The sequence below is a fragment of the Belonocnema kinseyi genome, chromosome 7, assembly GCF_010883055.1.
Source record: "Belonocnema kinseyi isolate 2016_QV_RU_SX_M_011 chromosome 7, B_treatae_v1, whole genome shotgun sequence".
Lineage (NCBI taxonomy): Eukaryota > Metazoa > Arthropoda > Insecta > Hymenoptera > Cynipidae > Belonocnema > Belonocnema kinseyi.
This window is the reverse complement of record NC_046663.1, coordinates 48,175,083-48,193,326: the sequence shown is the minus strand read 5'-3', so window position 1 is coordinate 48,193,326 and position 18,244 is coordinate 48,175,083. Positions and strand designations below refer to the sequence as shown.

The following is an 18,244-nucleotide window of genomic DNA, read 5'->3' as shown; positions in this document are numbered from 1 at the left end:
AGCCGGAAGTTAGTGCAAAAAAGAAATATGAATTTAAATAGAAAGTAAATAAATCACTAACAAAAATATTATACCAGTGTGGCAGCAAAAATTCATTTTCAGAATTCCCTAATTTTTCCCTTTTATAGAAATACCCTGACTTTTGCAAGATTTTTATCAAAATCCCTGACTTTTCTACGACTTTCCTTGACGAAGAAAACTCCCTGATTTTTTCCTGATTTTCAGGATTTCCCTGGCCTACGGTCGCCCTGGTAATGAATGTGAATGCAAAAACTATTGCTTAATAACTATTGTTAATTAACTAATTAATTTATATAGGAATGATAGCACAGATCGACGTTGAAAATGCAACATTCATGAAATGTGTCATAATTTTGCTTATTTCTATGTTTTTTTTTTAAATGGCAACCTCGATTATCTCAAAAAAAACTGACACTGCTGATCCATTTTGCACTTTCAATTTAGCCCTGTGTAATAAATAAAGAAGGATGCGACAATTTTGATGATAAATAACAGAAATATATTTTTCACTCTTATCTTGATATAATTATAACGTTGTTTTCAGTAGATCTTATGTCCTAAACCGTAGAAACGCAATTCCAGTTAATGACAAGTGCCTAGGCTTGTTTGAAAAAGAAAATATTTACAACTTTTTGGAATCGCAATAGAGCATATATATTACGAAGTTCAATCCCGCTATTATATTATTTTCGTTAAAAAAAATATGGTATAAAATACGTACATTGAGAATTATAATATAAATTCCAGCATGATAAGGACAAACATAAAGGATATGTTTTTGTAGACAGAATTTTCACCAGTTTTTCAGATCTTTCGATTTTTTTTATCTTTACCAGTTACCCATTTATACAGTGCTAATAAACGATACGCACCGGCTGCCTTTATATTGTTGTCGGTATTGTGGTTCTACGAAGAGATGAAAGACAATGCGCTGCACATTAATAAGAAAACCGAGTAAAAGTCTTTTGTAATCCAATCTTTCCATTGGACATATGCATCGAACTACGAAGAAGAGCTCATTTGAGCAAACTCAATATTCCATTATATTATATATAGTACGCTATTCATACGGCATTCTTCTTTCTGATATTTATAATCTGCACGTGCTGGCCATTGCTCGGCCAACATTGGCAACCAGAACTTCTAGGCCAATACTGAAAAAATTTTCCCCGGTACTTTATCAATATTTGGTGACAATCTTGGTGAGATTGAAAAAAAAGAGGAGAGATTAAAATTCCTTGTTGAGAAATTTACGAATCATCTTCATTATAGCACATACTTATCTGTATTTTTTAGCACGAATCAAACTTTGTTTCAGAATTTCCTTATATATATGCACTGAAATTGCAATTCATTGCATTGTTTATTGATGAGACGCTTGATTCCACAATGTATCACTAAATGCTAACGACGGCAGCGAAATATATATTTATGATGCTGTTATAAATAATGCGTAGAAAAAAAACAATGTTAACTAAATAGATTTACATTTTGAAAACAATATATATTTTACACAATATATAAATGAGGATCTGCGTATACCTCAGACTTGGTCTTTGGAATTTTATATCTTATATGAATTTAAGATATTTTTGTATCATACAATAATTTCAAGAAAGATAAATAATTCACTTAAAATCTTTAACAAATTAGAAGAACTTCCGCTAGGCATTTGTATTACGAATTATAAAATTATACGAAATACTGTCTAGCAGTCATTATAAAAACAATGAGAAAAATACAGACAGAATTGTTTGTTACATTTAGTTGCAATTTCCTAGAGTTGTACATTGACCAAAGTTTGTGACTCGGATATAATCTATTATTACATTTATCCTATTAATGAAATACACCAGTTTAGAAGTGTCCTTTCCTTTTTGATAAAGTTACGTATTCTAAAAATCTATGAGAATAAGGTCAGCCTTATACTGTCTTAACACAAACACTTTGAAACTAAATTTATCACCTATATCAGAGCTGATTTCGATTAGGCACGCTCGCGTTACTCATCAGCTATATACCAATTTCTGGTCCCATATATCTAAAAAGTTTTTTATGACCATTCAAAATAACAACTTGTACTTTTTTCTAAATATAATGTAATCGCAACGATCTCAGGATGTGTGTGACCCAAGATTGAGCGGGACGTTGGTTAACAATTATGTTACGCGATTTGCGGCAGCACTACATATTTCATACCGAGCATTCAGCGTTGGTATTAATCAAGCCAAAATTATTTCTGACGCCAAGGTAGTGCGAGTTGCACGTACGTACCAGTACCCGAGAAATACGTGCGTACCTAACCGAAGTAATCGCACATCAAAACTCATCGTCTTTCTTTATTCTCTTCTAGGCTTATATTCACTACGCGAGTTGTGTGACATACTGTGACATGTTTTATAGGTACGCGCGAGTTCCTAAAACAACAGGGCCACGCACAGCCAAAGTAAGATAAATAAGCCATCTAAGACTAAATTCCCGTGATTTTTCATAAATCTTACGAGACGCAAATTGGAGATCAAATCGATACGTTTCTTTAGAATATACAAATACAATCTCGAAAAATGTTGACCTGGTCGTACATTGACGATCGATCAGTCATGTGCAAGATTATGTTCTTTTTTACCGACACCTTGAGACCGAGGTGGCATGTTCGTGAATTTGCTAGTATCGTCAATTAGCAACTCCATTCACATGAAACATTTGGGTCGATTTTGAAATTCTACAGTGGAATAGCCCGTTGATGATACACTAGAAGGAATTGCTGATCCTACCATGTTTGATCCCACACCAACTCCAGTGGACAAACCACTTGGAGAGACGGTCGTGCTTCCCGGTTCCTCTTTTACAACTAAAGAAAACAACAAGATAAAGAAAAAACTTGTTATTTATGCACATAGAAACGCGTTAGTCAAACTTGAATACAGTTCATCTTTTTAATAATGCCGCTCTAAATAGTGCCGTTAATCCTAATGCAAGCTCGGGCTCTACCCCCACTCCTGCGCTTTCCCCTACTCAACCAAAGTTCGGATCCCAATTTCTCAATAATGTCGTGCGGAGGTTAGGTATCATCTATAAACAATGTTACTAATTTTTCGCAATTTTTACGCCCCCCCCCCCTAGTTAAAACCCGTTGATTTTGTTATGCCCCCCTCCCCCACATACGCCGAAAGCAAAGTAGCCTTTCGGTAAAACGCGATTTTATGTTTATTTTGGTTTTGTGTGTGTGTTTATAGCGAGCCAAGTTGCCAATATTCCTATATTGTCTACATGGCCGTGTGGTGAAACTTCGGTAATAAATTGACAATTAAAATAAAAAAGTGATTATCAGAGTAAGTGTTGTAATTTGCTTGATATAATCTTATGCGACAGTTAATCCGGTTATTATTGAATTAAAAAAAAAGAAAGATGAAGTCAGGTAAATTATTAACCAAACTGGAATAGTTAAACTTTTAATTTAAAAAATAATTGAAAAAAAACTTCTGCTAAGTAGTTGATTTTTTGCACTAAATTATTGAACTTTCAATACAAAATGACGAATTTTCTATGCAATACCGCTGAATTGTCAAATGAAAAATTCTTTTCACTTTTGCCTTCTCATTTTTCTTTCCTCCTTTTTATTTTTTCTAAATTAAGGATGAATAATTTTCTTTTCTTTTTTAGGGGGAAACGAAAAGAGGAAAGTGTTCCTTTTTTTCAGATTGCAATGGGAACGTTTTGTGGTAGTTCTCTAAATTTAGTCGTTAGATTCTTGATTTTATTTTCAGGAATTCTTCACATCAACTTGATTATTGGATGTTAAAAAAGGGTTTTGTTTGATTTTTATGTTATATAAATATCCTAAATTTGAATGAAAAAATGAACTTTGATTCAAAAATTTAATTTTATACCAAAAAGACTGATTCTCAACAAAATACGAGAACTCTGGAGTTTAATTTGCAATCAAAGAGATGAAATTTTTATTAAAATTAAGAATCGTCAACCAAAAAATGCAATTTTCAGAAAGTAGTTCAACTTTAAAACTTAGTTCAATTTCTAACCAAAAAGATACATTTTCAAGCAAAAAAATTAATTTTGAACTCAAAAAAACGAATTTTTAATAAGATTCAAGAATTCTCAACCCAAAGATACATTTTTAAGAAAGACAATTTTTTATAACTTGTAGGAAAGTAGTTGAATTTCAAAATCTAGTTGTTAAATTTTTAACCAAAAAGATACATTTTTAAACAAGAAAATTAATTTTGTACAAAAAAAAACGAATTTTTAATAAAATTCAAAATTTCTCAAACAAAACGTTAAGTTTTGAAGAAAAAACAGATTTTTTTTGTTTAAAAAAAAATAGTTCAACTTTCATTTTTATAAAAAAAGTTTAATTTTTTTTCTCGAAAAAAACGATTTATTAAACAAAATTCAAGATTTATAAACCCAAAAGTTGAAGTTTCAACTAAGAAGGATGAAGTTTTAGCCCAAAAAATTAATTTACTGTCAAAAAAGAAGAATTTTTATTAAAATTCATGAATTTTCAACCAAAACGTTAAATTTTTAAGAAAAAAATGTTTAGTTTTTAAGAATGTAGTTGAACTATTTTCTACTAAGATTAATGAAAAAAATTAATTTACACCAAAGACGAATTTTCAATATAATTCAAGAATTCTCAGCCAAACAGTTGGATTTTCAACTAAAAAAGATTAATTTTTAGACAAAAAGTTTCATTTTTTAGTAAAAAAAAATGCAAACAAACTTTAAGAATTCTGAACCAAAAAGTTGAAGTTTCAGCTAAAAAATATGAATATTTAAATCCAAAAGATTAATTTTCTAAGATTAATTTTCTAAGAAAAATTTTCTTTATGAAAATTCAAGAATTCTCAACCAAAAAGTTTATTTTTCAACTAAATATATAAATTTTTAGACAAAAATATTAATTTTGTACCAAAAACTTTATTCATTATCTGTAAAAGTACGAAAAAAATGACCATATTTACTTTTATAATCGTAGGTTTTTTAGACAACCCCCCTAAAGTGCTAACGTAGTTTATTAAGATACCTTATAGTAATTTGCACTTTTATTCCTGAACCAGGCATTATAGCCAGCGCGGCAATATTGAGAAAGGGCTTCCAAAATTTGTGCGCGATCGAGAGCGTGACAGTGGTACACTTTCCGAGAAAAGTTATTCCCCTACAACCCCGATCGCGGCACTATTGAGAAGGTGGACTGTATTAAAAACGCCATTGCGCTTGATGCATCGTCCACAATAAGTTCGAAACCCATTTTTTCCTACTTTCAAAACGTTTACTAATTTTTACATTTTCCCAGACTTCATAGCAGGCCGGAACAATACATGATTTACTCAAATTTCTGAGCAATTAAAAATATTGACTTACCATCCGGCCAATATGTGGCGGTACCATCGTATCGCCTTCCACAAGTTGAGAAGTTGCTACCAAAAGAGCTACCACTCATAGACACCGGCGAACCAGTCGCACTACCTGCAACACCAAGATAATCTCCTTGAAAAGCTTTGCCAGAACGTCGCCTTCTTCAAACATAAAGTATGAGAGTTTAGATAAAAGGATTTGAGACTCACCTAAAGATGAACTTAGTTGTCCGTAACCATTCATCGACGGGATCTGCATAGATTGCATTGGTTGCAATTGCTGTTGCAGCTGGAAAAAAAACCCCGAATTTGAAGCAAATATTCATCTCATCGATATATTTTTAGAATCGAAAAAACATTTTATATAATATAGTAGAACCAAAAACAATCTTACCGCTTGACAGTGCGAATAACTTGGAAACTGAGGCTGCTGAAGACTCCAAGAGCTGCAATTCCAAAAACAAAACAAAAAATTTTTAATTAATCATTTCTATTTAATATGTATATTTTAGTAGTTATATATTAACTGCATATGTTATACCTGGTATCATATCGAGGATATGGAGGGGCAGCATAAGATGGTGGTGAATGAGCGAAAAGATTTCTAGTTGCACTAAGATGAACGTGACTTGCAGGATACGGATCACTAAATAGACCTTTGTGGTGATAAGGAGGATTTCTGTAAGGTCGTTTCATACGCCTTCGTCTACGATAATTGCCATGCTCAAACATATCTTCATATGTAGGGTCTGAAAAATGAAAAAGTAAATGCAAGGTGATATGGATGAATCATGCGCGAACGTTTATCTTCATGAGTTGAATGTATGATTCATTACTCACATTTCTAAAAGAGAAGTTAGAAATCTCACAAAAGTAAAAAAATTAGAGAAAAGTATATTAGATTCTGATAATTTAACGCACCTAGAGTCCAGAAATTGCCCTTCCTCTCTCCTCCACCTTCTCGTGGTACTTTGACAAAACACTCGTTCAAGGACAAATTATGTCTAATGGAGTTTTGCCAACCTTTTTTGTTCTTTTCGAAGTACGGGAATTTCGAAGTGATATAAGCGTAAATTTCGCTCAAAGTAGCTCTTTCATGTGCACTCTCTTTAATAGCCATGGCTATTAAAGCTACGTAACTATAAGGAGGCTTTGTTGTGGTTGATGTTGCTGAAGCAACATTGGAATTGGAAGCAGAGACTGTTGCTTCCGAAGCAGCAGGAGTAGAAGAAGCACTAGATACTGTGGAATTACCATTGGTCGAACTTCTCACTCCACCAGATGGAGAGGTACCCTTTTCCTTCAACTGATGATGATTAGAGCGGGTCGAATTAGACGAGTGTACGGAAATTTCAGAATTTGGACTGCTCTGATTATGACTGTTGTGGTGATGATGCACGGCGGAATGATGCTGTGAACTTATCGTTCTCGATAAACTTCCAATCGAGGAATCAAAATCCTTAGTTGTAGGACCCAAGCAACCACTGGACTGTAGTTCCGAGACAAAATTGTTCACTGCAATTTCAAAATAAGAATTTCAAATTTATGTTCTTTATGAGCTAAACATCTCAAGAATAAATAAAAATGAAAAATTAACTGATATCACTTGAGACTCGGTTCTAATTCTTTGACATCATAACTCGCATCATAATTTCTTTTTTCTTAATCTATACGTAGCCAGATTTAATTCTCAGAAAGCGTTTATGCCATTCGTAAGCGATTGGACCTTTAAACAAAACTTGTGAGGCGAGCTCTTGGAACAGAGTAAAGCCACCCGTTGGCTCTTGTTTGGAGCCGAGAGTCGATACGTGACGATAACAGAGTAGTCGATCCTATTACTCGAGATTAAATTTGTGCGGAGTATATTACGCATGAAAACCCCCCAATAATGAAGATAAAAAAAATGTTTTTAACTGTCAATTGTGTACAAACGTACAAATTCTATTCTCAAAAATATTTTTTTTGTAATTGTTCTCAATGAAATAAAATAAAAATCAATTTCGTGTCTTAGGTGATGTCGCGCTGCCTACCAAATACCTAAATAATATACAATAAACTATTTGGTTGAAGTGCATCTACAAATGATTTATAAGTGAAATTTGCAACATACGTCGATATACGTCTCAATTTGCACTATCATATGCACCGAAGAGTCACGTGCTTGCTAATCGGCTATCGAATTCTATCAAGCATAATCAGTCAGTACTAGTGATATAGGGTGTTCAAGTTTCTCCCGGATGGTATATGATTGTACAATGTTCAATGTATATTACATGTAGGACTCGGCAATGTAGGGCATGTTTTCAAAACACAATAGCATATAAGGAAGTTCGCTTTTGTCATAACATGACATTGTTTCAACCATAAAAAGGTACAAATAAAAGAAATGGCATATTGTCAGCAATAGAAACTTTAATGAAGTTTGACAAGGATAATATCGTAATACAGAAAACATAGGGGACTTTCCGAGTAAGGAAAAAGAGATGATACAATAAGAATTTTCTGAACAAGAAAAAGCGAAAGAACTATATCAATATAGTGATACATAGTTGATCTTAGTTTATAGATGTTATATCCGGATTCACATTATCAGAGATTATTTACTTTTGTCCTTTGTTTCTTCTGGTTCAATCTGAGAAGTATTTCTATAATAAGTGATTGAGAGACAGTTTTTGATTATGCTTCTTCTCAATTTAATTTAAGACAATTAAAAAGAAAATATACTACAAATTTCTATTTAGTCATAAGTCATCATACTAGTATTTTCTCTGTGCTCAGGTCGAAGGTCATCGAGTGGAAAATCATATCCATCGCATTCTTGAAACGCTGTGAGTTCCACGAGGAAACGCGGTATTCAGCGCCGATAAGCGAAATACAATACTGCGTGACATCACTTCGCGAATTACTAAGTCTGTAAGCTACTTACAGAGATCGTCAAGCTTAGGTTGTTGCTGACAGTAAAATACGTTGCATGGTGAAAAGTTAAATTTCGACTGGTAGTAAATACAAATAAACCAATAAATAGTAGAATAATTATGCAAGACTCACCGAGATATGACATTGAAAAAATCGCCCCAGTGATAACATATACACTAAGTGTGACGTGAACAAATAAAAAAAGGTTTCGAAACTTTCCGAGATACAGCTCGCGCAACAACATCATAACAAAAAACGTGCATTTGTTTGGTATTGTATAATTTTTCATAAGTATATTCGAGTCCTTGTCGATGTTGATGCAGCGAATCTGCTGAGGAGTATGTATGTCTCTTTTACGTAATCCTTACGAAACCTTTCTTTCATATTGCTGACTTGTCTTCTTGATTAAGAAATTAACGAGGACCCCTTTTAGAGATGAAAGCTGACTTCGCAAGTTATTGGGACTTAAAAAAATGTTAATATTTAAAAAGTAGGAAGGCTATGTTCAAATTTTTAAATGGCATTTAAAATTATGAAGCTTTTTCACTTTAATCTGTTGAGCTAATTTAATCCGCGAGTTTCTGCTGTTAATGACGTGGCTTAGGGAACTGAATTCGACATAAAGCAGATGTGGTGTCGTATGGCATCACTCTCTGGTTGCAGTCAGGTGTGATTGCAAACTGATGTTATCATAATCTTGGTCCTTGCTTAGACACCTCCTTTTGTACAAAGAAACATGCATAACATTCACTATTGCAATTATGATACGTTGATTTCTAAGAGCTTTACAGAGAATGTGGAGACTCATGCACAATTGCACACTCAATAATAGAACACAACACATGTACTCAGTTATTTAATAAGGATGTTCCGCGGCGTGTGGCGAACTTAATAGGGCATGTGTCATGTACACCCAACTAATAAGAGGATAGATATCGAGTTGAAGGGACTTCAATAAGCGTGCCTCGCATAAGGCGGATCCATTGATTACCCTAAGCCTAAATATCAGTTGACCTACACGTGTCGAAAAGCACAGTCGGTATGATAAATAATTTTTTTAAATTTTCCAAATGAGATCTTAAAATATTTTGAATAAAGCTTTTAAGATTTTAAAATTTAAAGCTGGCGGATTTTCTAATTTGACTAATTGGGCATTGCACCTTTTAAGGGCACAGAAAAAACAGAAGATAAACTTTACATCGATTTCCGACGAAAGATTCGCTGCAACAAAAATTAACTTTACAAGATACGTTTTAACGAAATATCGGTTAAACTTTCTTTTGTTCTTCCATGACAACACATGTGTTTTGAAAACCGCGAAGTTGTCTGAATAAAACTTTATCCCTCTAAGAAATGTACTGCAACAAATTTTATCATTAGTTTATTCTGTGTGGGTCTTTTGAAAGTTGAAGCGTTAAAAATTTTTTTTTATTTTGACCTTTATTGAAATTAAAGATTCAAGGCTTCATAAAGTCGTCATCAATTCCATAAATTCTAATTTTAAGAACAGACTTGCTGTTCCTGATTTTTTATTGAAACAAATAGTATATAATAGGGCGATTTTCACAAACATAGAGGAACATATTCTTTCAAATAGAATTATTGGAAGTTCCGTATTGAATTCGACATAAAAGAATTATCAACGAAGTAGTTAACTTTTCAAAAAAAATTTAAGTGAAAAGATGACTCTTCAACGACAAAATTAATTTTTAACAAACTAGTAAAGGATGAATTTTCAACCAAGAAGATTAACTTTCTATTAGAAAAGAAAATTTTCAAAAAAAATAGATAAATTTTAAACCAAATAGCTCAATTTACGACTATAAAACATCAATTAAAAAAAATTAATACTTAAATTTACAATTAAAGAGATTGCTTTTCAATCAAAAATACGAATTTGAAAAAAAAAGATTATTTTTCAACCAATAAAACTAATTTTTAACAACTAGTTCTCCTTTCCACCAATTACAGTCGAATTTTCAAGAGAAAACCAATTTAACACCAATCTTTAACCAACCTTTAACAACCACAAAAATAATTTAAGACAAAATAGTTAGACCTTCAACCAAGTATCGTTAGATTTTCTACCAAAATAATGAATTTTCAACCCAAAAGAAAAAGAATTTTTAATAAAAAAGATCAACTTTCTAGTAAAAAAAGACTAAGTTTTAACAAAATACATAAACTTTTCACCACATTGTTGAATTTCCAAAAAAAATTAATTTTTTTAGAAGACATTTCACTTTTCAACAACGAAGTTAATTGTAAACCAAGAAAGCTGAATTTTCAACGAAAAAAGAGTTTTCTGCCAAAAAGATAAAATTTTAGCCCAAACGGATAAATTTTTTGTTAAAAAAAAAACAAATTTACAATGAAACTTTTAAATTTTAGACCAAAAAAAGAGACTTTTTACCAAATATTTGAATTTCCAACCATAAAGTTAATTTTCAAACAACAAAACAGTTGAATTTACAAATGACTTTTTAACAAAATAGTTTAATTTTCAACAAAATAATTAAATTTTCGACAAATAAGCCAAATTTATAATAAAAAATCTGCCCGCCTCGCGGGCACATTCTCATCGCGCGCTACGCTCGCAAGCTTGAGCGCGCCTAGGGCGCGCGACGGTCGAATCTCGCGCTTCGCGCTCGATAATAGGTTACCTCGCGCTTCGCGCTCGGATATTTAGTCTTTTCACTTGAAATGCTTTAAAAAAACTTTATCCAAAAGATGTCTTTTAGATGGCAGTATTTATATGCGTCTTCATATTCTGAATTGTCTACTTAATTAAGTATAGTCAAAGATTAAGTTTCTCAAAGCTCTGTAGGCTTTGAGGTACACATTCTCATCGTGACAGTCGCGCTCGACTTCCGACAGACATTTGTAAACAGGTATTGTTGGATTTTTTTCTCGTAACTTTCGTCGTTTTTCCACACATTTTATTTTATTTTTTTCAACGTTATTTTTCACGAATAAAAAAAAAGTACGCGTCCTATCAAGAAGTGATTCTTAACGAAATTGTAGATCTTTTTGGGGATAACCATTTTTGTTCATTCATCTTTTTTTGTATCCTACATAGTTTGTCTACAAAATGGAATTTTTTATTGTCTATTATTTTTTGTGCAATGAAAATTTGAATTTTCGATTTTTGAAGAAAATCCAGAAATTGGTTATATTTTTGTAGGTCTTTCAAAAAGAAATGTTTTTCTTCTCTTGACTTTTTTTCATATCGTGCGTTTTTCGGCTTCAAATTTTGATTTTCGGTTGATTAAAAAAATTTCGAAAACGCTATAACTCTGAGAATTTTCTTTTTATCGAAAAAAGTCATAAGGGTAAATTGTTTGTTCTTTTTAATACCATAAATATCCGTACATAGAATTTTCAAATTCAGAAAAAAGTGGTCTCAAAAATTTTCAAAATGCGCTCACTTTTTGAATTATAATCAAAAATGGCTGGTTCACGAACTCGTCCTTTATTTTAGGACTGAAAAAAGTGTGCCAAAGATGAATTTGATTCGTTCATTTTTTCGAGAGTTATCGTGAAAACCTGATTTTCGGATTCAGGGGGTCTCGAAACGTGGAGAATCGTTGAAAAAGTGTGATGTCAAATTTCCGACAATTCTAATACTTTCTCAATCATAAATGATGAGAATATAAAAAGATAAAAGTTCTACACCAAAAATATAATAGTAAAATTTTCAACAAAAAATATTTGGATTGTACTATTAGAAGAAAGGGGAAAAGGGAAAGTTTCTAAAAAACCCGGAAAAAGAGGAATTCTTCAGAAAAGGGTGAAAAGGGTTGAGTATTAGTTGAAAATTATCGCTTTTAAGTTAAAAAATTATGAATTTAGTTAAAAAAATTATGCATTTTATTGTAAATTCGTCTTTTTTGGTAGAAAAATAATCATCTTGATTGCAGACTCAACTACTTGGTAAAAAGTTGAACTACTTTGTTAAAAATTCATTTTATGAGTTAAAATTTTATCTTTTTCATTTTCAATTTAACTATTTCGATGAAGATTCATGTTTTCAGTTTGAAAACTTAACACTTTTATAAAAAAATTCATCGTTTTGGCCTTAAAATTTAACAGTTTTGTTGGAAATTCATCCTTTTGAGTTAAAAATTAATCTGTTTTAGTTGAGGATGCAACTGTGTTGTAGCAAATTCATATTTTTAGTTGAATTCGACTGTTTTTTATATAAAATTAGAATCCCTTACTGGATCATGTATCAACTATTATATTTCTCGTTGAGAACTAATTTCTTTTGATTCAAAATTTAACTATATTGTTGAAGGCTTAATTATTGTGTTTAAAATGCAACTATTTTCTTGAAAATTTAAGTGCTTTGTTCAACATTGGTCTTTTTGGAGAAAAAAATTTCGTCCTCTTGGATTAAATATCCAACTGGCTTCTAAAAAAATTCGTCTTTTTGGCTTGAAAATTCAACTATTTGGTTGAAAATGGAAAGTTTCTTAAAAACAGAGGAAAAAAGAGGAATTCTTTAAAAAATGAAGAAAAAGGGAAATAGGCCAAAGAGTGTCAAGACCGATATATGCAATTTTCAACAAATTCTTTTAGTTTTATATTCGGCCCTGCATAAACAGTGTTTGCCACAAGAGTTGCAACGTGGATGATACGAGGATACTGAGTGATCTTAGCTTGGGGCAGAGGGTTATCTTTGAAATACAGCTCATACTCGCATTATCGCACCCACGGAACCAATTGGCATATGACTATCTGGCGACCCACAGGGCGAAAGAAGAACTACCTTGAATTTTCAACTTTAAAAAAATTAGTCACTGTTTTGCTCGCGTGAGCAAAACGGTCTTCTTCCTCTATGTTTATTTAAATTTCAATTCTTGAACGTAAATATTTAAGTATGAGTAAACTGCAATAAGTAAGTTTATTAATACTTCTTTCTCTTATACATTCACTCAAAAGGGCCATTAAAAAGCTTCCATCACAGGGCCCGGGGAAAAATATGAATGTGAAATATAACCAGTCTTGTTGAAAAGGTAAAAAAATAAAAATTAGTACTTTTATTTTACAAGTAAAGCATCTAAATACAGACCACACTCATTCAGCCGTTCCCCTATTGCTCTTTTTATCCATTTTTTAAAGAATTTTTTTTGCCCCCTGCTTTTAAGAATATTTCCTTTTTTCCGTTTTCCGTCTAAATGCAAACTGAATGGATAGAACCCAATTAAGAAAATCCAACTATTTTTCGTTAAAAAGTTTACTATACTATTTTGGATCACTTAGAAAAGAATTTGTTTTAATGAAAAAAAGTTTTGTTTTATGAACCATAGAATATGGTTATTATTTAGGGCCACAAACATATTGGGTTAACCCAACTAAATTTTTTGGTTCTGTTCACCAAATATGTTGGTAGATGAAGTATCTGATTGATACAACAACAAAATTTGGTTAGGTCGATCAAATATTTTTTTGAATGAACCAAAGTATGTTTTTATCAATAAAATTGCCTCCAAAAAATGGTTTTTCTTAGTTTTCGAAATTTATCTCGTTTGGTTGAAAAATAAACTATTTCCTTGAAAATGAATCGATTTTAGTTTAAAATTCAATGTTTTGGCTGAGGATTAGCTGTTTGTTAAAAGCTTCACTTTTTTGTAGAAAATTCGTCTATTTGGCTTGAAAATTTAACAGTTTTGTAGAAAATACGTCATTTTGGGTTAAAAATTCTTTTTGTATAAAAATTTAATCATTTGTGGATGAAAATACAACTGTTGGTTAAAAATTAATTAATTTTGATCGAGGATTCAACTCATTTGTTGATATGTAACTTTATTGTTAAAAATTCATTATTTGTAAAGGTTCATCATTTTAGTTGAAAATTAAATTATTTTGTTCAAAATTAAACTTTTTTGTAGAAAATTCATCTTCTTGGCTTAAAAATTCAACAGTTTTGTTTGAAAATTCGACTTTTTGAGTTAAAACTATTTTTTGGTACAAAATTTGAATATTTGGTTGAAAATTACTTTTTTGTAGACAATTCATATATCCGAGTGGGAAATTCAATTGTTTTTTAAAGAAGTCGACTTTTTTGTATAAATGTTACCAGTTTTAATTAAAAATGGGAATTTTGATTATAAATTAATCTGTTTTGGTTCTGGATTCAAAAATTTTGTTGCAAATTCATATTTTTTCGCTGAATTGAACTGTTTCCGATTTAAAATTAAAATCTTTTCCTTGTTTAAATATCCACTAGATATATTATATTTGTTTATATTTATGCAAAAATTATTATAAAAGTATTACTTTTTTTGTCGATAAATAATCTTTCATGATTACAAATACAACTAGTTGGTTGAAACTTGAACTTAAAAAAAAAAAAACATTTTTGTTGAAGATTCATTATTTTAGCTGAAATTCAACTCTTTCAACTATTTCAATTATGTATTTTGTTTAAAATCTAATAATTTTCGACTTGAAATTGTTTTATTTTGAATTACAATCCTCGAAGCGTAAACAGCCAGGGCTACCTGAACCGTTTCCAATTAAAATGCATAATATTGCGCAATATATTCGACTGAGTACTCGCGCACCGCGCCCCTACCGAGGTGAGAGTCGCAAACGTCTCTCGCCCCTTGCCCCCTGAGAAACTGCGAGAGCCAGCAGTTCTAGGAATTACAAAACCGGCCCGGCTTCTATGGGACCTAGAGTGTATGTTAATGTGGTAGGGTAGACCGGGGAACGTTGTCAAATTGGCTTTATTTAAAAAAGTAAAAACTAGAGAGCAGCACTAGACATTTCCAAAATGTGGGTGTGTATGCCAACTCTTGGTATGTTAAAAGTGCCGCGATTGCATCAGCTGTGCTGACGGGAAATATTTTCGCCTGCAATAAGTTAAATTTTACTCTTTAAGTTTGTACGAACTAGACATTGAGCATATTTTTAGGAATAGAGGAACTTTATATTATCTTAATTATGTACTTTAAAAAAAAAATATTTTACTTAAACAAGGCTTGGGCAACGCTTTTCATGCAATTAAATTTGATACGACAACATGCCTCGGCCACGGGGCATGTTGTCACAAGTGACATTTGATTACTGATTTTTAATCAATAACTATAGCGCTACTATTACCTTAAATTCAATACTGTCCAATTGAATCTGAGAGTTTACTTATGAAACTTTAGCGTGTGACAGCCTTCTTAAATATCAAATGTGAAAAAAATGAAAATGTGAAAAAAAATAAAAATCTTCAAAGAAAATGTTTGACAACGTGCCCCGGTCTACCAGAATTACAAATTAATTTTATTTAAAGAACCTAAATTAAAATTAAAATAAAAATTTAAGTCAAATTCTGTCTTAAGAGCAGGATGGGGGGCCAAGATAGGGGGGGGGGGGGGTGCCAAGCTTTATGTGCTGATTTGCGACAAAGAAGGGGAGGGGTGGAAAAAGTAATCAAAATAGCGTCAAGTACTTTTTGAACGACCCCATTTCCATGTTAAATTGTAGGGGGAAACCTCCTAACAGTGGATAATGCAACCTACAATGGATAATCACTACTTAAGAGCACAAATAAAAAAAAAAGAATTTTAATTTCAAATTATGAACGCGTATAGTGTCTTAATTATTGTTTGAATTAAATTAATTATTTTACATACATTAGTATTTTTCATTAATTATTAAATACAGCAGGTTGCATTATCCACTATAGGCAGGTTTCCCCTATTGCTTAAATTATAAGCTTTGGTTATCGCAGCTATCACCTGATCATTTAAAGGCCACATTAGAGCAATTAACAATCGTTAAAGTTCAGAGAATCGTCACTTGTGGTACATAGAACAATCTTGCATACGTAATGAGCATTACGATAACACGCCATTCTTCTTATCTCGCGTAACTGACTGCCCCTAAACCGTGCCCTTGTTTACTACAACGCATCTATAAATACGTTCGTATGCGAAGATTATACCACGACCTGATTTCAAAATAAATTAAACAAGGTCATGGATACGCGTGATTGATTCGAAGTTGCCGCACTTTTTAAATTTAAAGAATAGGGTCTCTGTTTCTGTTCCTGTTTTTCTGGGATTAAAAAAAAAACAAAAACAAAAACAAAATACAGCATTTTCCACAAGAACGAAATTTGAACGAAATAGTTGAGTTTTCTTTGAAAAAAGATGATTTTGTGAGAATAGTTGATTTTTCAATCAAAGTACGATTTTTTAACAAAATAGTTGAATCCTGAATCAAATAGATGACGTTTCAATCAAGAAAGAGGAATTTTACACCAAATAGATGAATTTTCAAATAAAAAAGTTTTTATCAGACCAAAATGGAATTTTCAGTTTAAAACATTAAATTAAAAAAAAAATTGACCTGTTGAATTAAATATTAAAAAACGATAGTTCAACCAAACAATTTAATTCTTTACCGAATTGTTGAATTTTCAAGTAATTATTTTTTATATACGAATGACCAAATCAGTTGATATATTTTCATTTTAAATTTATAAAAGTTGAATTGAACCAAAAAAAAAAGATTTTTCAATGAAATAGTTGAATCCTCAACCAAAAGAGATTTTTCATTTTATTAAGAAAAAAATGTCTTCCAAAATGTTGCATTCTCAACGAAATAATTAAATTTTCAACCAAAAGGATTAATTTTCATTAAAATTTTTTTTAAAATATAAAAACCGATCTTTCTACAAAACGGTTGAATTTTTAACGAAATAGATTAACTTTATACATAATTGATGAATTTTCAATAAATCCGTTCATTTTCACCCAAAAAGGATGACTTTTCAACCAAATATATAAATATTTAATTAAATAAATGAACTTTCCGTTTAAAAAGAAAGCTTTTAACCATAGATGGAATAGTTATATTTTTAGCTGAGGAAATTAATTTGCAAAAAAAAGATGAATATGTAACAAGATTTTCAACAAAAGAGATGATTTTTTAAACTTAAATTATGAATTTTAAAAAAAGAAAAAACAAAGGCGTCAAAGGACTTCTACTTTCAATCAAGTAGTGGAATTCTCAACCAAAAAAGATAAAACTTCAACCAGATGAATTTTCAGCCAACCCGTTTAATATTCAGTCAAAACGAATCAGTTTAAAAAAATGTTGAATTTTCAACCAAATAATAAAATTTCGTATTTCAAATTTAAAATGAAACTTTTCAATAAAAAAAAAATCAACTTCCAAGCCAAAGAGATGAATATTCAACTCGAATTATGAATCTAAAACTGGAAAAGTTACATTTTCAGTGGAAAAAATGAATTCCCAGCCAAAAAAAAAACGAATATGTAACTCTGGAAATTATTGTTTTTACCTTCAAAGCCATTTTTTATGTACGTAGTTCAAGTATGCGTCGAAAATATTTATTTTTCAAATATTTGTTGATAAAAAAATGTAGAAAGTTTCTTTGATATCTCCTTTCTGAAATTACAAAATCTGAGGGAAAATAATTTTAAATACAAAATGAAAATTTTGAATAGCGGATGGACTATTTATTTTGCCAAAGTTCATTCACACTTCAATTCGAGCAAAATTAGATCCTGATCATACGTCAGAACGAGGAAATTAGTATTATCAGTTTGTTTTTAAGTTATACAAATATTATTTTCCTAAGATTCTTCAGAAAATTCAATAAGACTATTGAGGGTTTCAGATATATAAAAACAAAATTTCAACAAATAAGTTCATTTTCAAACAAATATTTGAAATTTCAACAACAAAAAAGACGAATTCTTATCGAAATATGTAATTAGCAATTGATATTTCAAACAAAAATAAGATTTTCATTTCTAATCAAAAACAGTTGAACTTATAACAAAATGGTCAACAAAATATTGGAACCCTCAACCCAAAAAGTTTCATTTTTAACTAATTGCATTCTTAACCAAAAAAGATTAAATTCTTACATAAAGAGGCGATTTTTTTTGCAAAATAGT

At 31.1% G+C, this 18,244-nt stretch overlaps 1 protein-coding gene across 1 annotated transcript in view; it reads right to left on the bottom strand.

Annotated features, from left to right (window-relative positions):
* Positions 1-541: 541 nt before the first annotated feature.
* The window catches only part of LOC117177305 (forkhead box protein E1-like), a 59,516-nt gene continuing 41,813 nt past the window's right edge, over positions 542-18,244 (bottom strand). The window contains exons 4-9 of the mRNA XM_033367908.1: positions 6,318-6,911; positions 5,938-6,145; positions 5,791-5,842; positions 5,607-5,685; positions 5,404-5,538; positions 542-2,872 (exon numbers count right to left, since the gene is read on the bottom strand). Of these exons, the coding sequence (XP_033223799.1) occupies positions 2,712-2,872; positions 5,404-5,538; positions 5,607-5,685; positions 5,791-5,842; positions 5,938-6,145; positions 6,318-6,911 (1,229 nt within the window). The 3' untranslated portion in view covers positions 542-2,711. The remainder of the gene's footprint in view (positions 2,873-5,403; positions 5,539-5,606; positions 5,686-5,790; positions 5,843-5,937; positions 6,146-6,317; positions 6,912-18,244) is intronic.